At 49.2% G+C, this 27,565-nt stretch overlaps 2 protein-coding genes across 4 annotated transcripts; both read right to left on the bottom strand.

Annotated features, from left to right (window-relative positions):
* Positions 1-1,442: 1,442 nt before the first annotated feature.
* Positions 1,443-11,901, bottom strand: LOC310701253 (uncharacterized protein). The gene is made up of 5 exons (XM_083491852.1): positions 11,741-11,901; positions 7,200-7,827; positions 4,982-5,108; positions 4,090-4,209; positions 1,443-3,857 (listed from the first exon to the last, which is right to left on the bottom strand). Exons 2-5 carry the CDS (start codon positions 7,728-7,730, stop codon positions 2,500-2,502), a joined length of 2,136 nt encoding a protein of 711 aa, XP_083347978.1. The 5' UTR covers positions 7,731-7,827; positions 11,741-11,901; the 3' UTR covers positions 1,443-2,499.
* Positions 11,902-14,395: 2,494 nt separating this feature from the next.
* LOC310701456 (uncharacterized protein) lies at positions 14,396-26,919 on the bottom strand. 3 transcript variants are annotated; one of them, XM_083492354.1, is made up of 4 exons: positions 24,494-24,701; positions 20,824-21,747; positions 18,872-18,998; positions 14,396-18,598 (listed from the first exon to the last, which is right to left on the bottom strand). In XM_083492354.1, exons 2-4 carry the CDS (start codon positions 21,607-21,609, stop codon positions 17,748-17,750), a joined length of 1,764 nt encoding a protein of 587 aa, XP_083348480.1. In that variant the 5' UTR covers positions 21,610-21,747; positions 24,494-24,701; the 3' UTR covers positions 14,396-17,747. The 3 variants fall into 3 exon arrangements, with proteins under 3 accessions (XP_083348480.1, XP_083348479.1, XP_083348478.1); XM_083492353.1 differs by lacking the exon at positions 24,494-24,701 and adding an exon at positions 26,867-26,919 and having other exon boundaries at positions 14,397-18,601; XM_083492352.1 differs by having other exon boundaries at positions 14,397-18,601; positions 24,494-24,698.
* Positions 26,920-27,565: the final 646 nt, after the last annotated feature.

Below are 27,565 nucleotides of genomic sequence, written 5' to 3'. Positions count from 1 at the left end.
CTCTCGGGGGACAAGCTATCTCCAACACAAAACAGCATGGCAGGCAGCTGAACGAACAAGCAGCGCAGATGCCAGGCAGCTGTTTAAAGGAGAGTGGGAGGTGCGCTGTGTTAAACACAGCTGCTGCCATCTTTAACAGCCAGGGAGGTGCTTCTGAGATCCATAGAATAGCGTATAAAATTGTAGAGCTGGAAGGGACCTCAGGGGTCATCAAGTCCAACCCCCTGCACTGCAGGAATCTCAGCTAAATCCACGACAGATGGCCATCCAACCTCTGCTTAAAAAACTTCAGGGAAGTCCACCCCCTCCCAAGGTAGACTGTTCCCCTGTCAAACAACTTTTACTGTCAGGGAGTTCTTCCTGATGTTAGTCCGAATCTCCTTTCTTGTAACTTGAAGCTATTGCTTCAGATTTTACCCTCTGGAGCACGAGAAAACAATATTGCTCCATCTTCCATGTGAGAGCCCTTGAGATATTTGAAGATGGTTATCATATTTCCTCTCAGTCTTGTCTTAACCAAACTAAACATACCCAACTTCCTCAACTGTTCTTCACAAGGCTTGTTTTCCTGTTGTTTCTACTAAGAGCTCCTGAAGGAGTTTTAAACTCCAAAGCCCACAGAGCAAGCTGCAATGAAGAATTTTCCTTCACTCAACACCAGAGCTTGCCTCCCCTTCCCACTTTTTTTGTCCTGCCCTTTTAAGGTGTTTTGCCCCAGCCCCCATTCTGCTGCATACTCAAACCTCCAGACTCAAACCTCCAGACTGGATTATTGTAACTCGCTCTACGTGGGGCTGCCCTTGAGACTGACCCAGAAACTCCAGCGGGTGCAGAATGCCGCGGCGCGACTCCTTATGGGGTCTTCGCTGCGAGATCACATTCATCCAGTGCTATACCAGCTGCACTGGCTCCCGGTGGAGTACAGGATCAGGTTTAAGGTGCTGGTTTTAACCTTTAAAGCCCTATACGGCTTAGGACCCTCATACCTACGAGACCGCCTCTCCTGGTATGTCCCACAGAGGAACCTACGGTCTGCAGATAAAAACACCCTGAAGGTCCCAGGCCACAGAGAGGTTAGGTTGGCCTCAACCAGAGCCAGGGCTTTCTCGGCTGCGGCTCCAATCTGGTGGAACGCTCTGTCACAAGAGACTAGGGCCCTGCGGGACCTGACATCTTTCTGCAGGGCCTGCAAGACAGAGTTGTTCCACCAGGCCTTTGGTCAGGGCGCAGCCTGACTCCCTCCTCTGGCAACCTGCACAGAATTTTGCTTAACGGTTGCCATTAATTTGATTTTAATTAATTTTTATAATGAAATGTTTTTAGAATGTTGGATTATTTGATTGTTGTTAGCCGCCCTGAGCCCGGCTTCAGCTGGGGAGGACGGGATATAAATAAAATTTATTATTATTATTAGAGGCAAAACAAGATGTAATATGCATCCCTTTTAAAACAAGATCTTTTTATTTTTAATTTCCAGATTTCCTTAGTTTCAGAAGCTGCAATCTTTGCCTATAGATACCAGGCTGCTTTGTAACTGATCCAGCACACATTCAAACTGAGGCACTTGCACCAAGGCCACCTGCGCACAATCCATTTATAATGCACTTTCAAAAATCATGGCTTCCCCCCAAAGACTTCTGGGAGTTGCGGTTTGCTAAGGGTGCTGAGAGTTGATAGGAGACCCCACTATTCCCCTTCCAGAGTTACTATCCCCATAGTTATCATTACTATTTATTAAATTTGTACACCTGGGGGTGGAGCAACAAACTACAGCTCCCAGAATTGTTGTTGGGAAGCCATGACACTTCAAAGCGGTATCATGGTGTCTTAAAATGTGTGGCGTAAATATGGCCAAAGTTCTGAAACTTAACAATTATGACTTGGGGGGGGGGGGAATGGGCTGCTAGAACTTCCTGGGGGTTCGAGGAAAGGCGAAACCAGGGATGGGGGGATGGCCTGCTGTGAGCACACTAAATGTTGCTGAACTACAATTCGGCTAAAGGGAGTTCAAATGGATAAGCGGTCTGAGGGGATGTGGCAGGTCTGTAAGAAACAGCTTCTACCCCAATACAGTGGTACCTCGGGTTAAGTACTTAATTTGTTCTGGAGGTCCGTTCTTAACCTGAAACTGTTCTTAACCTGAAGCACCCCTTTAGCTAATGGGGACTCCTGCTGCCACCGCGCCACCAGAGCATGATTTCTGTTCTCATCCTGAAGCAAAGTTCTTAACCCGAGGTTCTATTTCTGGGTTAGCAGAGTCTGTAACCTGAAGCGTCTGTAACCTGAGTTACCACTGTACAAGAGTTTGTATTTCATTGACACAATGACCCTCTGGGTCTGTGTTGGACTCCAACTCCCCGGCCAGCATGGTCAGTGGTGAGGGAGGGAGGGAGTTGTAGCCCAGCAAAAATATTTTTTTTTGGGGGGGGGGGGAAATCTGGAGGTCCACAGGTTCCTACCCCTGCTGTTATGTGACTTCCTTCTCGGAAGCCTCCTCCTTTAGAACGGCTGTTGAGCTGGAGTTTCCCTGCAACTGGAGCTGCCCCAGAGAACCTCCCCCATGTGGGTTTCTTCCTGTTTAATGAGCTGGGCTGGAGCTGCAAAGCTCTCTGGAAGCGGCTTCTCGCCTGTGTGGGTCAATTTGTGCCGCCGGAAGGACGTCCCGTCTCTGTAGCACCTCCCGCAGTCTGAGCACTGATAGGGCTTCTCCCCGGTGTGGATCCTCCGATGCCTTCGCAAGGACGTCCGGGTGCCGAAGCATTTTGCGCACTCGGCGCATTCGTAGGGCTTCTCCCCCGTGTGGGTCTGCCAGTGGATGACAAGGTTGGTCCTCTGGCTGAAGCTGCGCCCGCACTCCGAGCACCCAAAGGCCTTCCCGGCTCCCGCGCGTTTCAGGGCGCACTTGGCGAGAGAGCCTTCGCTGCACCCTCGGCCCTCGCGCCCCTCCCTCGCGCACACCGGCGATTCCTGCGCGGCCGCTTCCCCTTCGCCAGGGGAGCCTCTCTGGTCCTGCTGCTGCTGCTCGCGCCGTTCCCTCACGTGCGTTATGCCGTGCCGGAAAAGGTACTGCGCCTTGCTGAAGCCTTGCCCGCAGACCGAGCACGTGTACGGCTTGTCGCTCGGGTGCCCCTCTTCGTGCTTCAGGAGCTCCTCCAGGTTCTGGAAGCCCTTCCCGCAGTCGGCGCACTTGTGGGCTTTGGTGCGCATTTGGGCCGCGATGTGCCTCCTGGCGGCCGTCCAGTCGCTGAAGCGGCGCCCGCACTCGGTGCACTCGTAGGGCTTCTCTCCCGTGTGGATCCTCTCGTGCCTCTTGAAGGAGGTCCTGTCGCTGAAGCTCCTTCCGCACTCGGCGCACTGGAAGGGCCTCTCCCCCGTGTGGGTCCTTCGGTGGCCGCTGAGGTGTGCCTGCTGGCTGAAGCACTTCCCGCAGTCGGAGCAGGCAAACGGCTTCTCTCCCGTGTGCGTCCTTTCGTGGATGATAAGCTTCCCTCGGCTGGCCAGCCTTTTCCCGCACACCAAGCACTGGTGCGTCCTCCGTCCCGGAAGACTCGCTTGGTTCGGGACAAGGAGGTCAGGATTCTGCATGAAGGCCTTCATGCTTTCGAAAGCTCCCTCGCTCTGGAAGATTCCCAGCTGGGCCAAATAATCCTCAGGCTTGCCGTAGCCTTCCAGGCAATTAAGGAACTGGACTTGGCTTTCGTGCGAGCGGCTCCCCAGTTGCCCCTTGGCGTCTCCTGCCCATGCGCTACCGAGCACATCTTCTGGCTCAGCTCTTCTCAACAAAGCCTCACTGCACAGTTCCACATCTCTAGAACTTTCCGGCCCATTCATCTGCTTCTCATACCCCTTCTCAAGCCCTGCCGGAAGAAGCAGAGAATTGTGACATAAGATTTTCGTTGGTTTTTAAAATCTTCTGTCTGGTTTTTTTTTAATGCTGCCTGGTGTTTTGTTTTAATTCTGCTGATAGCTTAGCATAGTGTGTGTGTGTGTGTGTGTAGTTTTCGTGTGGTTTGGACTTTCTGTAAGCTACTCTGGGAACCTATTAAAGGGCAGCGTGTAAATCAAATAAGAGTGAATATAAATAAATACCCAAAGAACTCCTTCCTCTTGATCTCTCCTCTCTTTCAGCAGCTCCCTGGACAAATGTCTCACTTTCCTCTTCCTCTTCATCCAGCCAGGAGACTAATTCGGGTTTGAGAAGCCAAAGTCCTTCAGAGGAAACAAAACGAAAAGCCATCAGCACCACCTTTTTACTTTTGTGACTTCTCGAAAAGGGCTCCACTCAACCTTACTGGCCCTCTTCAGACACCAGAGAAGTGGCTAGGCTCTTCCACAGGAAAGCTACCTGATGCATGGGTCCATCTATCTCAGTATTGTCTTCACTGACTGGCAGCAGCTATCTGGGGAATCAGGCAAGGAGCTTTTCCTAATCCTGCCTGGAGGGTGTCAGGGATTGAAACTGAGACTTTGTGCTCAGCCACAGAGCTGCGACTCTTCCCCACTTTGCCATGTCCGCCCTCAAACGTGGAGCTGACCCCGGCCGCTCTCCCCTAAACATTTAAAGAATTCTTATACCCCTTCAGCAGCCACAGCTTCTGCACCCAAAACATCCTGGGGACTGTGGTTGGTTAAGGGTGCTGAGAACTGACAGCAGACCCCCGCTCTCCTCACAAAGTAACAATTCCCAGAGCCCTCTTCCTGGGGAATTATGGGACTTTTACCTCTGTGAAGGGAATAGGGGCCTCCTAATAACTCTTAGCACCCTTAATAAACTACAGCTCCCAGAATTCTTTGGGGGCAGCCATGACTCTTTAAAGTGCTATCATAGAGCTTTAAATATGAAAGTGTCATCTGTGGGGTCAGGTGGATTATGAATCTCCTGCCCCCAGCAGGGAAGGTGTTGAAATTCAGCTGCCAAAAACATATTGAGATGAACCAAACCAATACTCATATTTTTCTGCTTTTTGAACAGCGTCCTTACCCAGGGAGACCACGTTCCCATAATTCTCCAGCATAACTTCCCTGTACAGGGCTTTTTGGCCGGCATCCAGGAGACTCCATTCGGCGCTGGAGAAATACACAGCCACCTCTTCAAAAGTCACCTGCTCCTGAAAGGAGAAAGCACCGTCAACTTCTCAGCAGCACGATTTCTCATTTGCTCACAGTTCATATCAAGCAAGGGCTGTGCCACTGTTTGCAGGGAGCATAGGAAAAAGCATGGGGTGTGGAGCTGAGCAAAGAATGCAGCTTCCGCGCTTGTTTAAGGTTCTAGTCCTCATGGAAAGACCTACATTGGCTCCCAGTACATTTCCAAGCACAATTCAAAGTGTTGGTGCTGACCTTTAAAGCCCTAAACGGCCTCGGTCCAGTAGACCTGAAGGAGCGTCTCCACCCCCATCGTTCTGCCTGGACACTGAGGTCCAGCACCAAGGGCCTTTTGGCGGCTCCCTCACTGCAAGAAGCCAAGTTACAGGGAACCGGGCAGAGGGCCTTCTTGGTAGTGGCACCCGCCCTGTGGAACGCCCTCCCACCAGATGTCAAAGAGAACAACAACTACCAGAGTTTTAGAAGACATCTGAAGGCAGCCCTGTTTAGGGAAGCTTTTAATGTTTGATGCATTATTGTATTTTAGTATTTTGTTGGAAGCCGCCCAGAGTGGCTGGGGAAGCCCAGCCAGGTGGGCGGGTATAAATAAAATAAAATTATTATCATTATCATTATTATTATTATTAGTGCAAAGATCCGCTAGAAAGCAGGCGGAGCTACAGTTCCCAGAGTTCCCTGTGAAGAGGTGTTGCATGTTAAACCGCTCAGGGAATTGTGGCTCTGTGATGGAGATAAGGGTCCCCTAACAATTCTTTTTCTTATTTTTTAAATAATACTTTTTATTAGTTTTCAATTGCAATCCAATAACAGCCTCATTATAATAATGCCCGTTTACAATACAATTACCAATACAAATCCTTCAAATACTGAATTATATAATTTAGATAAAGTGGCCCCCCCACATGCTAGAATTGATGGTTGATGAGTTTCTTGATTTCTGCGTCCCAAAATCTTATTAATTTCAATTACATTCCGGTCATAATAATAATCCCATTATGCAACAACTGCAATATTAATAACTTCTATTTGTCTTGACACATTAAAGTATTTATGAAACTACAAGTGAAGTGCTCAAACTATAAACTTGTTCTTCCTGTGTGTGGAAATTATTCTGTCCGTGTTATTTCTTCCTGTCCTTGTAAAATATTATGTCTATTCCCCCCCCCCCCAGTTGTTGCTGTTCTCCATCATGCCTTGGGCGAAGCTGATATTCCATTGTAGTTCCAGAAATTTCTCCCTTGCTTTGTTGTTTTGCAACTTTAACAACAGCTGCAAAAGTCACTCTGTCCCAGTAAATAACCTGTTTTTGCCATTTTCCCTCTCACCCTGGGAAGAGCGGTCTGTCAAACTGCAGATGACTCAATAATGAACCTTATCAGTTCCTTGGCAAGTTGACAGATTCCTTTCATCCTACCATCCCTGGGAAGTTTTTTTTTGTTTTTTTTTAAGGATGCCCAGAACTGCCCCCTAACAATTCTGGGCATCCTAAAAAACAACCCACTTTCCATGATTCTTTGGGTGAATTCATGACCGTCTAAAGTAGTGTCACAGCGCTTCAGAGGTATGGCTCAAATGTCAACTAAGAATGCTCATTCCTCTATGGGAATTTTTGGAGATTTTCCCCTTTCAAGGTTTTCCGGACCCCCTTATACAGCGGTACCTCGGGTTAAGAACTTAATTCATTCCGGAGGTCCATTCTTGACCTGAAACTGTTCTTAACCTGAAGCACCACTTTAGCTAATGGCACCTCCCGCTGCCGCCGTGCCGCCAGAGCACAATTTCTGTTCTCACCCTGAAGCAAAGTTCTTAACCCGAGGTACTATTTCTGGGTTAACGGAGTCTGTAACCTGAAGTCTGTAACCTGAAGCGTCTGTAACCCGAGGTACCACTGTAAAGCCTTTTTGTACTTCTGCAGATAGACTGGGGTTCCCTAAGCCTGCTGTTGCTTCCCCCTCGTGGGTGGTGTTGTTTTGGCTACTTAAGGAACGGCACCCATTTCCCGAAAATCGAGAAAAAAAGGAATGGTGCAACAGTGGTCAGCAAGCACCGATCTTCTCAACCCCTTCAGATTGCTTGCAGCAAACCGTTCTTACCTCTTCTTCTTGCTCCTCACTGCTTCTTTCCCTCGGGAGGAGATTGTCGGTCGCCGCTGCTCGCGAGCCACCCTCTGGCCCAATCGCCCTGACCCAGCTCTGCATTTCTGGGGGCAAGGCCCTCAGGAACTCCTCCAGGGCCACCAGGTCCAAAATCTGCTCCTTGCCGTGTCTCTCCGGCTTCAGCCACCGGCAGCACAGCTCCCAGAGCTGCCGGCAAACTTGCCGCGGCCACTCGGCTTCGTGGTGGCTAAATGGCCGGATATATTGATGCCACGTGTTGGAGATGCTGCTGGTTCCATTCGGGGCATCTTCCCCGCTTCTCCTCTCAAGGCCCCACATGCTCCCGGCTTGAAGAATGCAAGGACCCGCAGCCCTGCCGGCAAGGTAGCTGGCCTGCTCCTCTTCCGCCATTTTCGCCCCCACCTTCGGACCTGCCGGCAACTGGAAGCTTGGGGTGTTGGCGCTGCCTTGCTCAGTGGCCATTTTGCGTCTCAGGCCAAGACGGGCGTCTGCGACCAGGGTGACCATTCGTCCAATGTTGACTTTTGGAAGGGTGGTTGGTCACCTCAAAACAACACACACCGCAGGCCAAAGAGGCCCAAATTTGTTCCCGGTGAGCTTCTCCCTAAGGGAAGGAATAAGCACCATTAAAAAGGTTAGGAGAGACTAGAAACATTTTCATTTATTTTTAATTTCTATACCGCTTTATATTTTTAAGAAAAATCTCAAAGCAGTTTAAAGGTAAAGGGTAAAGGGACCCCTGACCATTAGGTCCAGTCGTGGCCGACTCTGGGGTTGCGGCACTCATCTCGCTTTACTGGCCAAGGGATCTGGCGTACAGCTTCCGAGTCATGTGGCCAGAATGACTAAGCCGCTTCTGGTGAGCCAGAGCAGTGCAAGGAAACGCCGTTTACCTTCCCGCCGTAGCGGTACCTATTTATCTACTTGCACTTTGACGTGCTTTCAAACTGCTAGGTTGGCAGGAGCAGGGACCGAGCAACGGGAGCTCACCCCGTCACGGGGATTCGAACCGCTGACCTTCAGATCGGCAAGTCCTAGGCTCTGTGGTTTAACCCACAGCGCCACCCACATAAATTCACCCGCTGTAAAGCAGTTTACAGCATATTAATTCAATAAAACATAAATAAAACAATCTGAAGAAAGTCAAATATAGAGTATACAGTCAAAGCAACATTAACAGAAAACTAAAATATTATCTTAAAGATTTCAGAATAAAATTTGCTTCTGTCTCCCATGGGAATCTATGGGACTTTGAGATCAAAATCAGACTGCAATGAAATCTCATCCCAGCTAACTTTACAATGATATATACTCTCAATGATTTTTTTCTGAAAACTATGTTGGCTCCGGTAGCCTAAGAGCATAGTACAAACCCTGGAACTGACCTGAGCTAGCTGTGCTGATGCCAACCAACCAACATGAGGCGAGGAGAGAGAAATGTCAGTGCAAAAGACCAGTAGTTGCAAAACCACCAAAGTTTATGGTGTTAACATTTTACTTTATTTTTATAAAAGAATTATTAATTTTTCTGTTTAGAAATTTAAAATATTCATTTTAACATCCTTATAATATCAGTGACTTCCCAGCTTCTCTTTCCATGGTTCATTTTACATATCATAAATCCCTGCATATTTTATATAAACTAAACTATTCAGTATTCCATTATTATATCCGTCTAAACTTATTTACAATGTTGAGTTTATCTTAACGCTGACACCGTTTTCAGGTATACACAGTTCTTTCCCCATATATTCAATAAACGTTTCCCAATCTTCTCTAAACGTATGTTCTTCTTGCTTTCTATTTCTACATGTTAAGTCTGCAAGCTGCGTATATTCTGTCAACTTGAGTTGCCATTCTTCTTTAGTTTGGACCTTGCTTGTTTTCCCTTTTTTGGGGCTAACAAAACACGGGCCGCTGTAGTAGCATACATAAATCACTCTTTTGGGACACTTGGGCATATTAAAAAGGTAAAGGGACCCCTGACCATTAGGTCCAGTCGTGGCTGACTCTGGGGTTGCTGCGCTCATCTCGCTTTATTGGCCGAGGGAGCTGGCGTACAGTTTCCGGGTCATGTGGCCAGCATGACTAAGCCGCTTCTGGTGAACCAGAGCAGCACACGGAAACGCCGTTTACCTTCCCACTGGAGCGGTACCTATTTATCTACTTGCACTTTGATGTGCTTTCGAACTGCTAGGTTGGCAGGAGCAGGGACCCAGCAACGGGAGCTCACCCCGTCGTGGGGATTTGAACCACCGACATTCTGATCGGCAAGTTCTAGGCTCTGTGGTTTAACCCACAGCGCCACCCGCGTCCCTTACTACTTTATTTTAAAATCTGCATTTACTGTTGTTTTGAACATGCATTTTACATTTGACTTCCTTTAGTAATGTTTTCTTTTGAAATGCTTCCAGTTTATTTTCTGTTGTTATCTTTGCTGCATTAAAAGTGCATTCTGGAGCTGGCCTCCTTTCCAATGTTTTATTTTGATATCCTTAAGGTATTTTACCTCTGACTTTCTTCAGCAATGTTTTATCCTGGATTGTTCTATTTGATGTTTTAAATGTGCCGTAAACCGCTTCGAGATTTTTTTTCTTTAAAACTGTAAAGCAACACAGAACTGAAATAAATAATAACAGTAACAGTAATTAATATTAACTGGAGTCCCTGAGAATTGAACCTGGAGCCTTCTCATGTAAAGCAAATGTTCTGACTCACAGCTCACATCAGAAATCTCCCTCAAAGTTCAGAGTGGGGTGAGGGGAGGAGAAGGGCTTCCCAAATTCTGATAATCTCTCACATTCCAAAAAGAAAGAAGAAAAATAAGAGTCAGTGTGGTGCAGTGCTTAGAGTGTTGGACTAAGAACAGGGAGACCTGGGTTCAAATCCTGACTCGTCCATGAAGCTCAATGGGTGACCCTGGGCCAGTCTCTGCCTCTCAAAGTAACCTAACTCCCAGGGTTCTTGTTGGGGATTAAATGAGGGAGAACCATGTACGCTCCTTGGAGAAAATGGTGGGATACAAATGCAATAATAAAAATTCCAGAGGGAAGGTAAACAGTATTTCCGTGCGCTGCTCTGGTTCGCCAGAAGCGGCTTAGTCATGCTGGCCACATGACCTGGAAGTTGTACGCCGACTCCCTCGGCCAATAAAGCAAGATGAGCGCCGCAATCCCAGAGTCAGTCACGACTGGACCTAATGGTCAGGGGTCCCTTTACCAATGAGTAAGCCCCACTGAATACTGAGGAAATTACTTCAGAATAATTAAGCCAGGGGTCTGCAACCCGCGGCTCCGGAGCCGCATGTGGCTCTTTTACACCTTTGCCGCGGCTCCGGGGCGGATACTAGCGAGGGGAGGAGGCGCATTGTGCGCCCCGACACTCCCCACTGTGGTGGGCGCTGTACTGGCTGTGACGTCGCATGCGGGCGGGGCGGGCGTTAGTCACGCACCGTCCCGACGTCACCTTCCCGCCCGCTGTCAGATCGCGGCTCCGGAGATATATTTGTTTTAAATGTCGCAATGGTTTTGCGGCTTCCAGGTTTTTTTTCTTCGGAAACGGGTCCAAGTGGCTCTTTTTGTCTTAAAGGTTGCAGACCCCTGAATTAAGCAAACAGAATTGGTTTCCAAACAGCCCCCTGGAATACATTTCAGGGAGGCTGCCAGGTTTTCAAATCTGGTTTTAGTTCATTTTAATTTTTTTTAATGTTTTAAGCATTTTTTGTTTTTGTTTTTATAAAAAAAAATCCTAATTTTATGGTTTCATCATTTTTCCGTAAGCCTATCTGAAGTTGGATGACAACAGAGCGGTCTATAAACATTGTGAAATTTAAATTAAATTAACTAGTCACTTATTCTTCAGAACAGCCTTCCCTAAGCTCCAGATGTCCTCCAGATGTTCCGAACTGGCGCTGGCTGGAGTTGTACCCCCAAAATTTCTGAAGGACATCATGTTGGAGCTACAGCTCCCCCAGCCTCACGGAGCAGGGCTGCTGGGAGTTGTAGTTCAAATAATCTGCCAGGCACCAGGTTGGCAATAGCTGGCATTTTGTGGATTGCAGTCCACTCCCTCTGCTGCATGAAGTGTTATTTTGTCATCATCATCATCATCATTATTATTATTATTATTATTATTTTCTGTTACATCCTTGGCTACCCTCCTGCACTCCCCCAGCTTTGGGGTCGCAGCACATTAAAGCCCTATACTGAGCCTGGATGAAAACAGGGCTGGCGAATCCCTCCCCTAAAACTCGGGTTTTTTATTTTTATTTTTGCAAACGCCTTTTCTTCCAACCGCCTCCCGCTCCTCTTTCATTAGGATCATTGCTTTGTTCATCGCCTTCCAAAACCACGATCTGCACATAATTGAAAGCAGCTGGAAACATGAAAACAATAAGAATATATGCATGCCAAAGTCCCTCCAGCCCCAGCTCTTTTGCTCTCTCGCCTCCCGGGACTTTTCCCAGGAGCTTTGTTTGAAATCCCTCCCTCTGCAATTGCAACACGCCTTGCACTCACCAAGGAGCTTCTTGCAAAAGGCGGAGGGGGCGGGCAGGCGGCATCAACGGGGCATTGTGCCCCCCAACCCTCTTGCTGGGCTGCTACTTGGGGGGCAAAGGACCCTTGCCGGTGCCCCCCAACCCCACGCCCCCTATGGCCGGCAGGATAGGAAGTGATGTCCTCGGTTCCTCTCCCTCCCCTTCCTCCCAGGCTGTTCTGGGAAACAGGAATCTGTCGCCTTAACCGTGAGAAAGTCATTTCCACCCCCAACTCCTCCCACCCCACCCCCCAAAAAACCCAACCCTGCTGGATAGGACCCCAAAGGCTCGCCTCTCCTTAAAAAACCCAACCTCCTCTTCTGAAAGTGGCCAGCCAGAAGACTGCAAGCGCAAGAGCCGCCTGCTTTTTCTGTTGCAAGGATTTAGAGATAGACTGCCACTGGCACTGGAGGCTCCATTTAGCCCTTTTTTGGGGGGGGGGCGCTAGCTGTTGTCAAATCCTGGCAAACGACATCTCCGGCCAGCTCCTGGTCGAATTCAGACGCTTGTGATGCGTACATTTTACGCTCTTGTTTTTATAATATTGGCATTTTAGTGATTTTCTTGCAAAGAATGTGCAATAGGGCGGGGGGGGGGTTGGAGGAGGAGGAGGAGGAAGATAAGGAGATAAACAACTATATCAGCTTTAGAGGACATCTGAAGCATAGCTGTCAACCTTCCCTTTTTTTGCGGGTATTCCCTTATTCCAGCGCCGTTTCCTGCTGCTATCTATCCCGGATTATTAGATATCCCGTAGACTGTTCCCGGGACAGGTGAGGGTGCTGATCCCTTATTTTTGAGGCTGCTGATCCCCTATTTTCAAATCTGAAAGTTGACAGCTATGATCTGAAGGCAGCCCTGTATGGGGAAGTTTTAAAATGTGTATTGTGCAATGTTTTACAGTGGTACCTTGGTTTGCATACGTTTTGGATTACAAACATGTCAAACCCAGAAGTGCGTGTCCCGGTTTGCAACTTTTTTTGGATTACACCCCCCCCTTTTTTTAAATTATAAACAATTTTTTTTGAGGTCCCATTGGGTCACAACCCGTTTTGGTTTACAAACGGACCTCCGGAATGGATTATGGTTGTAAACCAAGGTACCAGTGTATTATGTTTTTATATACATCAGAACAGAGTTATACCCTACAAATAATAATGTATAGGGTACAAATAATAAAATTGTTATTTATTGTCTGTAAGCTGCCAGGGAAGAAGGTGCAGTATAAATAAATAAATGCATAATAATAATAATAATAATAATAATAATAATAATAATAATAATCTTGGCATCCAGCTGTGGCTGTAGAGACTGATAGGGGAGAGACATGTTTTGTTGCAGCTGGGGCAGAGGAAGGCGTCCAGTTGTGGTGCTGCAGAAGCACTGCAACATTTCTTCTCCCTGCACTCCTCCCATCAGCCATTCCTCCTCTGGTCACCGTTATGGAGACACAACCTCACTGTTTGTTTCCAGTCACATCCATTCAAGAAAGCGACTGGGGTTTGTTCAATTTGGCACATCTCTGCACCAAAAGGAAAGCGTCCCGGTCCTTATCTGAGAGGCGTTGTTTGCAGATGACGCGGCCTTGACAGTGCACTATAAGGGAGCCCTACTGAGACTCATCATAATAGTAGTAATGATCGTCTAACGCAGTGGTGGCAGCAGGCCTGGTGCCCTCCAGGTGTTGAAGCTTCAACTCCCATCAGCCCCCAGGGATGTACCGTATTTTTCGCCCCATAGGACGCACCGTCCCATAGGACGCACCTAATTTTTTTTGGGGGGGGGGGGAATAAAGAAAAATTTCCCCCTCCCCAGGCATGGGGCAGGCACGGGGGAAGCCCGAGCTTCCCCTGACCCCAGCCCCCAGAACAGCCTGCTATCTGCAAGCCTAGGGAGCTGCGCTGGTCTCCCCAGGCTTGCGGAGAGGTGCGCGAAGCCCGGGGGCGCTCTTCAGCGTGCACCAGGCTTCAGAATGCAGGCAGCTCTGCGCTACCCTCCGGAGCCCCGCGTGGCTTCGCGCCGGGATCCGGGAGGGTGGCGCAGAGCTGCAGGAAGCCCTGGAGCGCAGACAGCTCTGCGCCACCCTCTGGACCCCCCGCGGCTTCGCGCCGGGATCCGGAGGGTGGCGCAGAGCTGCAGGAAGCCCGGGAAAGCCTGCATTCGCCCCATAGGACACACACACATTTCCCCTTCTTTTTTGGAGGGGAAAAAGTGCGTCCTATAGGGCGAAAAATACGGTAGTCCAGACACCTTGAGTAAGCCTACTCTTTATAAATTGCACTGAGTCTTCTCTGTGGTGCCCCCCCCAAGTGATGGATTGCTCCTCCATAAAGGATCTTTTTGGTTCCAAGTGGATCTCAACTAGATCTGGAAGGTTCCACAATGATTACCCCAACTCTAACCACTGCAAACAAGCCACCACAGTATTAAGAGTTTACAATGATAAATACACTTTTCCTTTTCAAAGTAATAATAATAATAATAATTAATAATAATAATGTATTATTTGTACCCCGCCCAACTGGCTGGGTTTCCCCAGCCACTCTGGGCGGCTTGCAACAAAGAATAAATTAAAATATCACACATTAAAAACTTCCCTAAACAGGGCTGCCTTCAGATCTCTTCTAAATGTCAGGTAGTTGTTTATCTCTTTGACATCTGATGGGAGGGTGTTCCACAGGGCGGGCGCCACCACCGAGAAGGCCCTCTGCCTGGTTCCCTGTAGCTTTGCTTCTCGCAGTGAGGGAACTCAGTGTCCAGGCAGAACGATGGGGGTGGAGACGCTCCTTCAGGTATACTGGGCCAAGGCCAAGTATATCATGTCCAAGCCATACACATTTTTTAAGAACTCCTTTTTATTTGTTATAATCAGTGTTTCTTACATGTCCATAAAAACATTTTCTCTAAAATTCTTGGATTGGGGGAAAATACCCAAACAAACCAAATCTGATCATCATAGAACCCCTAAACTACCTAGGAACGAAAAAAATCTATTAGCTATATGAGTCATACGTCTTTCTAATGACAAATTTCCCTATCCTAGGGCAAAGCTAATCCCAAAACATGGAGCCACTCCTGGAAGAACTGCTGACACAGAGGCTGGGCAGTGGGGGAGAAGAGAAATCTTAAATTTAAAACTCTGCTTATATACAAATCAGCATTCGTCAGCATCACGTTTCGTACTCTTCGCCTTTCAAACCCACCTCCCTCCCGCTAGAAGTGGCAAGGAACGTGTACATGCTACAGAGTTATACCCTACAAACTTAAAACCTACTAGAAACTTCGGCCTGTACCCCTAACCGCTACTAAGCTACTACTAGGGTTTCGTTCCCCTTGCTAAATGACATGTGTCAAAGGGGCAGTGGAATTGTGAACAGCATGCCACTCTGGCTGCCGTTTGCTTGAGGACTAGTCTCTTTGACAGGGCTGCACAAGCTGCGGCCTTCCAGGTTTTTGCTGGAATATGACTCCCATCACCCCTCCAGCTCCGTGTACTTTTCCACCACCTCGCAAGAAAAGAGGGCCTTTCCTGAGTGGAGAGTCACAGGTGCTCAGCGGTCAGCAAAGCTTTCCACTTCTCCAGAAATCAGGCTGGAAGTTAAGCAGAGCAGAGGGCAGGAGGGAAAGGGCAGTGAGGAACCTCTTAAGATGCTGAAGCCGTGAGGTCTGCATTAAGTCACATGGCCTGGCCACACCTTGGCTTAATGTGGACTGTGAATCACTTGCTCATCCTTTAATGATCCACGCGACTGTCACCTCCAGGCTTGATTATTGTAACTCGCTCTACGCAGGGCTGTCCTTGAAGCTGACCCAGAAACTTCAGCGGGTGCAGAATACCATGGCGAGGCTCCTTACGGGGTCCTTGCCGCGGGATCACATTCATCCAGTGCTTTACCAACTGCACTGGCTCCCGGTGAAGTACAGGGTCAGGTTTAAGGTGCTGGTTTTGACCTTTAAAGCCTTATGTGGCCTAGGACCCACGTACCAACGGGACCACCTCTCCTGGTATGCCCCACGGAGGACCTTAAGGTCCACAAATGACAACATTCTGGAGGTCCCGAGCCTCAAGGAGGTTAGATTGGTTTCAACTGGGGCCAGGGTCTTTTCAGCACTGGCTCCGACGTGGTGGAACGCTCTGTCACAAGAGACTAGGGCCCAACGGGACTTGACATCTTTCTGCAGGGCCGGCAAGACAGAGCTGTTCCACCTGGCCTTTGGTTTGGACTCGGTCTGACCCTTATGTTTCCCTCCCCTTATGGTGTTGATTTATCAGCTACTTTAAAATGAGGCTGCATTTTAAATTGCATTTTAACCTGTATTTTAAATTGCCCCCCCCCCCCCCGCTTTTCCTTTCCCCCAACCTCTCTTTTTCCCCTATTATGTTTTTACTGTGATTTTATTGGTGTTAGCTGCCCTGAGCCGACTCTGGCCGGGGAGGGCAGGGTATAAATAAAATGTATTATTATTATTATTATTATTATTATTATTATTATTATTATTAATCCCACCTCGTCCATGTGGTGTTCTCCTCCAAAGGCTGCTGTCCCACAATTTCTCCTCCCTAATCCCAGAGATTCCCTGTGCATTTGCTGCGGCTCTCCTATTCGGATTTTCAAAGCATGTGACTTTGCGGCTACACAGTGACGGAGCAGGCAATTCCCTCCCTCCCTCTCCCTCCCGCTTTGCTTAACGTCCAACCTGATGGAAGAGTTCTGTGGCCCTTGAGAATGGCTTCCATTTTCCTGATGTCTTGGTCAGCCCTGATAAAGCTCTTTATTGCCTGGTTGTGGACATGAGACGCTTTCTAGGTCTTCCCACTCAGCCATTTTGGCATGTGGTTCAAAGGCAGAAAGATGCATTTTTTTAAAGAGTCTGGGCGTAATCAGGGTGGGTCGTAAGGCAACTCCAGCCACATTCACACCTCTGCCGGATTCAAGTTACAAAAAAAGAGATTCCAACTAAACACCAGGAAGAACTTGTTGACAGTAACATCTGCTTGACAGCGAAACAGTCCCCCGGGAGGTTATGGCCTCTCTTCCTTGGCGGTTTCTGAGCAGAGTTTGAATGGCCATCTATCATGGATGCTTTAGCTGAGATTCCTGCATTGCAGGGCGTTGAACTAGACGACCCACAGGACCAACTCTATGGTTCTATAAACAGTCATGGTTTCCCCCAAAGAATCATGGGAACTGTGGTTTGCTAAGGGTGCTGAGAGGCCTCTATTCCCATCGCAGAGTTACGACTCCCTGAGTGGTTTGCTATTAAGCAGAGGGCCTTCTCGGTAGTGGCGCCCGCCCTGTGAAACGCCCACCCATCAGATGTCAAGGAAATAAACAACTCTCAGACGTTTAGAAGACATCTGAAGGCAGCCCTGTTTAGAGAAGTTTCTTATGTTAGATGTTTTACCATGTTTTTAATGTTCTGTTGGGAGCCACCCAGAGTAGCTGGGGAAACCCAGCCAGATGGGCGGGGTATAAATATTATTATTATTATTATTATTATTATTATTATTCCCTCTTCACAGGGAGCTCTGGAAATTGTGGCTCTGTGAAAGGAAGAGAGGTCTCACCTAACAACTCTGAGCACCTTTAACAGAACACAGCTCCCAGAATCCTTTGGGGGAAGCCATGACTGTTTAAAGCGGTACCACAGCACGTTAAATGTACAGTGGTACCTTGGGTTACAGACGCTTCAGGTTACACTCTGCTAACCCAGAAATAGTACCTCGGGTTAAGAACTTTGCTTCAGGATAAGAACAGAAATTGTGCTCCTGCGGTGTGGCGGCAGCAGGAGGCCCCATTAGCTAAAGTGGTGCTTCAGGTTAAGAACAGTTTCAGGTTAAGAACAGACCCCCAGAATGTATTAAGTACTTAACCTGAGGTACCACTGTATGTGTGAGTGGGGTACATGTGTGCATCAAAATGTCATTTTCCTAGACAGTATGGAACTGTGAAACTCCAGTTTGTGTGTTGTTCCCCCGCCCTTTTCTAACACTTCCCCTCTTGGTGGGAGCTCTGATGCCGCACGAGAAGCGAGCGGTCGCTGAAGATCTTCCCACAGTCCGAGCACCTGTAGGGCTTCTCCCCGGTGTGGATCCTCATGTGGACCCTGAGGTTCGAGTTGCCGCCGAAGCTCTTCCCGCAGTCCGTGCACGTGTAGGGCTTCTCTCGCGTGTGGGTCCTCTCGTGCACCAGGAGGCCCGAGCTCTGGCTGAAGCTCTTGCCGCAGTCCCTGCACTTGTAGGGCTTCTCTCCCGTGTGGATCCGTTGGTGCCGGATGAGCACCGGCCTCTCCCGGAAGCTCTTCCCGCAGTCCGTGCACTTGTAGGGCCTCTCGCCGGTGTGGGTCCTCCGGTGGACTATCAGGTTGGAGTTGTCGCAGAAGCTCTTGCCACAGTCCGAGCACTGGTACGGCTTCTCGCCCGTGTGGATCCTCTCGTGGGTGATCAGGTACGCCCTCGTGCTGAAGCCCTTCCCGCAGACGGAGCACTTGTAGGGCTTCTCGCCCGTGTGGGTCCTCTCGTGGGCCTGCAGGTTGCACTTCAGCTGGAAGTCCTTCCCGCAGTGGGCGCAGGACTTCTGCCTCTCGTGAGCCGGCTTCTGCGACTCGCTTGGTGCAGGGACGGTGAGCTGGGCTGCATTCCCATCGAATTCCACGTACCTGCCCTGGGAATTTATAAACTTGTCCCCTTCTTTCTCGGGGTACGCTTCCTCCTGGCTGGCAGACGCTTCGCCCCGATTGGGCCAGCCAGAGGCATTCTGTCCACCCCTTCCTGACAGCACCCAGTGCGGTTCCCGTTTCCTGGCATCTTCTTGTATGTTCTGCTCCTGCCCACCTCCTGCTGGAATAAGGAGAGAATCTCAATGTTATTTGCTGTTTGCCTGTTAGCTACGAAGCCATGTTCAAAGGCTTGCTATTAATGTGCAGAGCCCTGAGGAGCTTGGCACCAGGTTACCTGAAGGACAATGTTCTCTGTTTAGACTTTGTTCAGTGTGAGGGCCACATTCCCTTCTGCAGAACCTTCTGAGGGCCATATGCCAGTGCTGGGCAGGACCAAAGGAAAACATGGGAGAAGCAATGTGGTTAAAACTCTGCCACCAGGAATCCTTACCCAGCAAGGCTGCTTCTCTGTCGCCTTCCTGTTTGATCTCTCTGAAGAGAGGCCTTGGCCAGGCGCCCAAGGGAGACGCCTCCACTTCAGGGATCTTGGCAGACCCCTCCTTGGACACCCCCGGCACCTGAAACAGAGGGAGAGATTGTTCTTACTTATCCAGCCCCAGCCCGGTGGGCATGGCGCTTCGCTCCTGCCCCAAAGGGCTTACACTAATTTTTTTAAAAAAATATATAGGTGGGTGGGAGAGGAAGGGAAAAATGTGTGATTATTTCGGTTACTGTAGGGCATACTCAGACCATTCACAGGCTAGAAGCACACACCCACACCCTGGGTTTCAGATACCTGGGACCTTCTGCTTGCTAAGTGTGGACAATGAATTAAGTTTCTTCCCCATCTACCTTAGTGTTGTCTGTTCTGACTGGCAGCAGCTATCGAGGACACATGCAGAGGAAGATTACAGTGGTGCCTCGCAAGACGAAATTAATTCGTTCCGCAAGTTTTTTCTTCTTGCGAGATTTTCGTCTTGCGAAGCACGGTTTCCCATAGGAATGCATTGAAAATCAAGCAATGCGTTCCTATGGAGACCGTCTGGGGACAGAGGGGAAGCGCCGCGCGCCTTCCCCTCTGTCCCCTTTTGAAGCAAGGGGCGGAGGGGAGAAGATCGCTTCTCCCCATTGCTGCCCCTTGGTTCAAAAGGGGTCCGGGGACAGCGGGGAAGACGTGCTGCGCTTCCCCGCTATCCCCGGAGATTGCGGGGCTGGCAACGGGGAGAAGCGATCTTCTCCCCGCCGCCCCTTGCTTCAAAAGAGGTCTGGGGACAGCGGGGAAGACGCGCTGCGCTTCCTCGCTATCCCCGCAGCTTGCGGGGCAAGCTTCGTTTTGTGAAGCAAGCCCATAGGGAAATGCGTCTTGCGAAGCGGCTAAGAAAACGAAAAACTCCTTCGTCTAGCGAGTTTTTCGTCTTCCGAGGCGTTCGTCTTGCAGGGCACCACTGTATTCCCATCCCTTGCGGTCAGGCCCTTTTTCGAACTGAAGATGCCAGGGAATGAACCTATGAATATTTCTGTATCCGAAGTAAGAGCTCTGCCACTGTCCGTCCGTTAAGGCCAACGTTCGCCCAACTTAAAACACTAGGAGACCATGTTGAACAGTCATGGCTTCCCCCAAAGAATTATGGGAGTTTGTAATGGGCACTGAGAGTTGTTGGGAAACCCCCTTTCCCCCTCAGAGGCCGTCAATTCCCAGAGCTCCCTGAGAAGAGGGATTGACTGTTAAAGCACTCTGAGAACCGCAGCTCTGTGAGGGAAACGGGGGTTTCCGAACGACGCTCAGCATCCTTAAATCACAGCTCCCAGAATCCTTTGGGAGAAGCCGTGACTGTTATAGTGCCTTAATGTAGGCTGTGAATGCGTCCCATCTCTGTCCTCTCTGCAACTCCGAAAGCCTCACAGGTAGCAGGGAGAAAGCAGAATATTCCTCCAGATATTCCTCTATGCCACAGGAGCGGCGAGGATCCTAACTGCTAAAAACTGGGAAAAAGAAATTGTGCCAACGAAAAAGGAATGGCAAGACAAACTGTTAGAGAGTTTCAAAAAGCATGGGGGAAATGCAGAGAATACTTCACAAAACAGTGCCCTAAAATAAATACCTGGACTTGTTTCGATTAATGTCTGCAGGAGACTTTGTGGATACTTAAGTTATTAGAAAAATCTTAATAATTATTCATAAAGGAAACAGCTTATAAGAAGTAAATAAGGAGGCCAGATACAGGATAAAGGAAGTCTTTTATTTGGTTGTTTGTATTGTTGTATGCTATGTTTATTGTGTGTTATGTTCACGTTTAATGAGGGTGGATTTCTGTATTGGGGGGTGGGGGGGTTTATGTTATGTTGTAAATAAAACTTCCAATAAAAAAAAGAGGAAGGTAGCAGGGAGAAGCAGACACTCACCTGCTCGGGCCGCTGCCTTAGCAGGAAGTCTTCCGCCAAGGCCACCGCCCGCGAGCAGCTCTCTGGCCCGCCTTTCCTGACCCAGCTCTGCATCTCCGAGGGCAGGACAGCCAGGAACTGCTCCAGGATCACCAGCTCCAGGATCTGCTCCTTGCTGCGCCTCTCCGGCTTCAGCCACCAGCGGCAAAGATCCCAGAGGCGGCTGCAAGTCTCTCGAGGCCCCTCGGCCTCCTGGTAGCCAAACTGCCGGAAGCGCTGGCGCTCGGCGTCCGTGCCAGTGGCCATGCCGTTCTCCTCCTCCCCCAGGACCTCTTCCTTGACTTTCCCAGACTCTCCTGTCTCTTTGGCCAAGAGGCTGTTAGCCGGCTGCTGGGCTTCTCTGCAGGGCCCTGGAAGGAGAGGGGTTGTCATCTCGTTCCTCAGATGCGGCCTGGCACCATCCATTCCCACCGAAGGAGGCAGGATGGGGTGGGCCTCATCCCGCAACGCCAATGTCCGCTGGTGCTGGTTTCTCCCGTCGGAGTGGGAAGACTCCATCGCTCTGAGGAACTCCTGCAGCTGGGTCTCCCATGGCTGCTGCGGCCCCTTCTGTGGCTCCTGCTTAAAGTGGCCCGGCATGTTTCTCTCCCAGAATTCCCTGGTATTCCTGGCCTGCATGACGTGCGGGCCGTTCCCCACTCCTGGGTCAAGGGCTGCTAGGTCTGGTTGCTCCAATTTCACTCCCTGTTGAGGCCCAGCCTCGGGCTGGAGACCCAGCACCAATCCGTCCCTCGGCTTGGCTGCCATTTTATTTCTTCCCAGCAAATGTCCGCCCGAGCCCAAGTTACCAGTTCTTTCCGCAAGCCCAGGCTGTGAAGCTTTTGACCTCACGAAGCTGCTGGGTGTGCAGACATGCAAGCAGTTTGGAAGGGAAGTTTAAGCTTCCTGAGGAGGGGAAAAAAGGAGATATATATTAATTTCATAAGAATACAAGGCAAGCACTGCTAGATCAAACCAAGGCTAAACATATGCACTTAATACCACTCCACAATCACAGTTCGAAAGCACATCAAAGTGCAAGTAGATAAATAGGTACCACTCTGGCAGGAAGGTAAGCAGCGTTTCTGTGCACTGGTTAGTCATGCTGGCCACATGACCTGGAAAAACTGTCTGCAGACAAACATTGGCTCCCTTGGCCAGTAAAGCAAGATGAGCGCCGCAACCCCAGAGTTGTTTGTGACTGGACTTAATTGTCATAATAATAATAATAATAATAATTTATTATTTGTACCCCGCCCATCTGGCTGGGTTTCCCCAGCCACTCTGGGCGGCTTCCACAGAAACCAGAAAACACTAAAATATCATACATTAAAAGCTTCCCTGAATAGGGCCGCCTTAAGATGTCTTCTGAATGTCAGGTAGTTGTCCATCACCTTGACATCCGATGGGAGGGCATTCCACAGGGCGGGCGCCACCACCGAAAAGGCCCTCTGCCTGGTTCCCTGTAGCTTCGCTTCTCGCAATGAGGGAACCGCCAGAAGGCCCTCGGCGCTGGACCTCAGTGTCTGGGCAGAACGATGGGGGTGGAGACGCTCCTTCAGGTATACTGGGCTGAAGCCGTTTAGGGCTTTAAAGGTCAACACCAGCACTTTGAATTGTGCTCGGAAACGTACTGGGAGCCAATGTCAGGGGTCCTTTACCTTTAACAGTCTCCTAACAACTGTCCATGACTCTTAAAATGGAATAAAAGTGTTTCCAAAAGGTGTGAATGTCATTCTCTGTCACCCCAGGGGATCGGACTAGATATAGGGCTGCCACATATACTAGGATTTCAAATGCAGAATTGAAAATTTGCCCTTGATCCTAGGCAAGTCAATTGCAAAATCGTGGGGGGGTTTGTTGTTTTTTGTTTAGGTTTGGTTAAAAAAAAAAAGCTCAATAACCTACTTTCTGAAATATGGCAACCCTAGACTAGAACTTGAAGGGGAAACCGCAGGGAAGGTGCAGATTTTGGATAAATATCACAAGAAACCAATGGCCCCTCCTTCGCTGGAGATGTTCGCTGCACAGGGACGCATTGAACAAAAGCACTGAATAGATTACCTCCTTGCTCATTTCTATCTGTATAATTCTATGTTCTATAATTCTATGAACCTGGGACTTTCCACATGCAAAGCGGGGGATCTACTCCTGAGCTATGACATATTCTTCATTTTTTCACCCTCCTGCCCATATTTCTCCTTCCATGCCTGTGTTCATACATATTCAATACAATCAACACCCACAGCTCTTTTAGGGAATAACACCAAGGCCTGTTGGGCCAGGACCTGGGCGACCAGGGTTCAAATCCCCCTCGGAACATGAAGTTCACAGGGTGATCTTGGGTAAGGTTACCAGACGTCCCCGTTTCCCAGGGACAGTCCCTGGATTTACAAATCTGTCTCCATACAAAATCAATTGAAGTTGAAAAGTGTCCCTGGATTCATTGGAAAAAAAACTGGTAACCTTAATCTTGGGCCAGTCAGCAATTCTCAGCCTAGCCTACCCCAAGGGCTGTTCTGAGGATAAATTGGGGAGGACTATGTCTTCCACCTTGAGTTCCATATAACACCGGTCTTGAAAGACCTACACTGGCTCCCAGTGTGTTTCCGAGCACAATTCAAAGTGTTGGTGCTGACCTTTAAAGCCCTATACGGCCTCGGTCCTGTATACCTGAAGGGGTGTCTCCACCCCCATCGTTCTACCCGGACACTGAGGTCCAGCGCCGAGGGCCTTCTGGCTGTTCCCTTGCTGCGAGAAGCCAAGTTACAGAGAACCAGGCAGAGGGCCTTCTTGGTAGTGGCACCCGCCCTGTGGAACGCCCTCCCACCAGATGTATAAGAGAAAAACAGAACTTTTAGAAGACATCTGAAGGCAGCCCTGTTTAGGGAAGCTTTTAATGTTTAATAGGTTATTGTATTTTGGTGTTTTGTTGGAAGCCACCCAGAGTGGCTGGGAAAACCCAGCCAGATGGGCGGGGTATAAATAATAAATAAATAATAATTATTATTATTATTCCTCATAGGTAAGGTGGGATATAAAATATAATTAGTAAATAAATGGCCCATCTAGTCTGGCATTCTCTTCTCACAGTGGCCAAACCAGACACCCCAATGGGAAACCCCAAGCAAGACATGAGTGTAACAGCACTGACTCCTCCCAAAAATTGATACCAGAGGCGTATTCTGCCTTTGCCAGTGCAAGGAAAACACAGACAGCCACTGAATGCTTTATCAAGTCAAGAAGCATAAAATCACAGAATTGCAGAGTTGGAAGGGACCACAGGAGTCATCTAGTCCGGCCCCCAGCAATGCAGGGATCTTTTGCCAAAGTGGGTGTCAAACCCACAACCCTGAGATTAAGAATTTCATGCTCTACCGACTGAGCTATCTCCTTGGTCCTTGATTCAGAGCGATCCAACCGAGGAAGGGCGTGTGTGCGTGCAAAAAGGCACCATCACAAGCTAACCCCATTGCAGAAATCCAGCAGGTGCAGCTGCCCCCAAACACAGAAATGCCATGATGGAGGAAGGCTTCACCTGTTCAACTTCTGCCTGCCACCCAGTTACGAAAGGCACAGAAGCCCAACCGGAGAATCTCTCTACTGAAATTCTCCATCTCTTCCTGCTGCAAACCCACTTCCCCCCACTCACCTGATCTTTCCTAAAAAGAACAAGGGAGGCGGGAGATCAGCACCGCTGCTCCTCCTGCAGCGCCTGGGAAATTTAAACCCCTGCTTTCCCACAGTAGGCGGGGCAGGAAGTGAGTTGCGCTTTCTTCGCATCCCTCTGCTCCCAAAGCCTCTTAGTATCTCTAGGAAATGCAAGTCTCCATGAACTTAACCCCTTTGGTGAACGGCCATAAAGCAAATTGCTGAGAAAGCGGAGGGCCATTTCTGTTTAGCATCCCTTGGGATCACAGCCCAGCCTCCTGTTTCAAGTCACAGTGGCTTCTTCAAGGAGGACCAGAGCAAAAGAGCACGTCCCCCGCACTGTGGTTTCCAGCAAATGGTATTCAGAGGCATAATTGCCTCTGTGTGGTGTAGTAGTTAAGAGCGGTGAACTCGTAATCTGGGGAACCGGGTTCGATTCCCTGCCCCTCCACCTGCAGCTGCTGGGTGACCTTGGGCCAGTCACACTTCTCTGAAGTCTCTCAGCCTCACTCACCTCACAGAGTGTTTGTTGTGGGGGAGGAAGGGAAAGGAGATTGTTAGCCGCTTTGAGACTCCTTAAGGGGACAAACCTAGACAGTACAGTCATACCTCGGGATGCATACGCTTCAGCTTAAATATTTTCGGGTTGTGCTCCGCGGCAACCCGGACATAATGGAGTGCGTTACTTCCGGGTTTCGCTGCTTGCGCATGTGCAGATGCTCATTACGCGCATGCGCGGAAGAGGCAAAACGCGACCCACGTACGTGCAGATGCACATTTGTGTCTTACGTTCGCTTCAGGATGCGAACAGGGCTCTGGAACAGATCCCGTTCGCATCCAGAGGTTCCACTGTATCTTAAAAAGCAGAGACATCACCTTGCCGACAAAGGTCCGTATTGTTAAAGCTATGGTTTTCCCAGTAGTGATGTATGGAAGTGAGAGCTGGACCATAAGGAAGGCTGATCGCCGAAGAATGGATGCTTTTGAATTATGGTGCTGGAGGAGACTCTTGAGAGTCCCATGGACTGCAAGAAGATCCAACCTATCCATTCTTAAGGAGATCAGCCCTGAGTGCTCACTGGAAGGACAGATCCTGAAGCTGAGGCTCCAATACTTTGGCCACCTCATGAGAAGAGAAGACTCCCTGGAAAAGACCGTGATGAAATAGCAGAAGAGATGGTTGGACAGTGTTCTCGAAGCTACCAACATGAGTTTGACCAAACTGCGGGAGGCAGTGGAAGACAGGAGGGCCTGGTGTGCTCTGGTCCATGGGGTCACAAAGAGTCGGAAACAACTAAATGACTAAACAACGTTTATTATTATTGACTATACTGTTTATTCTCCCCCTGGCCCCAGGGCACTTCCGTTGGGTCTCACACCATCCTCAGAATGACCCTGTGAGGTAGGCTAGAAGCAGAGTTGCCCATGCAGAAAAAAAGGCAGGTTCCTCGGGACAGCTTGATTTACGTCCGATCCCAGTGCTGGGGAATAGGGGAGGCCAGACAGGTGGGGTATCAAAGGTTTACAGCTCCCCAGTGCGGAAAACTGGGGCTGGGGAGTGTTTCTGGAGCTGTATTCAGAAATGTGGAGGGCCAGAGGCTCTGCTTCAGTCAGCCTTCGTCCCTCCAGATGTCAAACTACAACTCCCATCAGCCCCAGCAAGCACGGGCAATGGCCAGGGATGCGGGTGGTGCTGTGGGTTAAACCACAGAGCCTAGGACTTGCCGATCAGAAGGTCGGCGGTTTGAATCCCCGTGACGGGGTGAGCTCCCGTTGTTCGGTCCAGGCTCCTGCCAACCTAGCAGTTTGAAAGCACGTCAAAGTGCAAGTAGATAAATAGGTACCACTCTGGCAGGAAGGTAAACGGTGTTTCCATGCTCTGCTCTGGTTTGCCAGAAGTGGCTTAGTCATGCTGGCCACATGACCCGGAAGCTGTACGCCCCTTGCCTTTTCCTGTAAGACCTATTGCAGTCGTTAAGAGTCGTCAACAGGCTCATCTCAGCTATCTGCCAATCTCCCATTCCCACCAGCCTTCTGAGTAATACCCCTCCCCACCTTCTCACTATATAGAAGGATCTGGCAACTTCTGTTTCAGTGTATCTGAAGAAGTGTGCATGCACACAAAAGCTCATACCAAGAACTAACTTAGTTGGTCTTTAAGGTGCTACTAGAAGGAATTTTTTTTATTTTGTCTCCACCTGTTATTAAACCCATTATGGTGGTGTCATCTGCGAACTTAATAATTGCAGATTATTAATTATTAATAATTGTGTAGGGGGTATTCTATGATTCTATGATATGTGAACGTATTTTCTGTTTTAGCAGAGCCAGTGTTAAGGCAGGCATCCTAGGCTGTGATCCGAACCCCACTTACCTGAGAGAAAGCCCCGCCGGATTCCATCAGGCTTCCTTCTGAGCAGATTTGTGTTGTTGATCTTTCCCAATAGATGCCCTCTTTGCATCACAAGTGAAAAGAAGCAACGCCTTTTAAGCCACATGACTTTGGGAACCCGTGACAAACTGAGGAAGCTACCAAGCTGATTTTGATAGTCTGTGTTCTCTACACAGACTGCCAGGGGCTCTCCAAGGTTTCAGAAGGGAAGGTCTCTGCCAATGTTACCTAGAGATGCTGGGGTTTGAACCAGGGACCTTTCTGCAGCATCAGCATCCCAGGAGCTCAAGGTGGTTGAACTAGGTTTCCCTTGGGGTCCCAAATCTATGATTCTACGGTTCCAACGCTGTGTGGTAGCTTAGGCTGAGAGACAGTGACTGGCCAGCGAGTGTCATGGCCGAGTGAGGATTTTAACCCTGATCTCCCTAGTCCTAGGTCAGCACTCTAACCGCTACACCGTGCTGCCTATTTGCAGAGCAGATGCTCTACCACCTTCCTCATTGCCTGAAAGTCCAGCCAGTCAGATTCGCTGGATGACCCCCGTTTCTAATGTTATGAGAGAGAGACAGCTTTCCTAGGCTTCGTACAAGACACTACCTTTAAAGCCCATTCAGAGCGCATTCTTCCCACCTCAAAGAATTCTGGGCACTGTGGTTTGTTAAGGGCTGCTGGGCATTGTAA

Source organism: Podarcis liolepis, assembly GCF_965112155.1.
Source record: "Podarcis liolepis genome assembly, chromosome: 2".
NCBI classification, from domain to species: domain Eukaryota; kingdom Metazoa; phylum Chordata; class Lepidosauria; order Squamata; family Lacertidae; genus Podarcis; species Podarcis liolepis.
The sequence above is the reverse complement of the archived record's forward strand: the minus strand, read 5'-3'. Positions and strand labels throughout refer to the sequence as shown.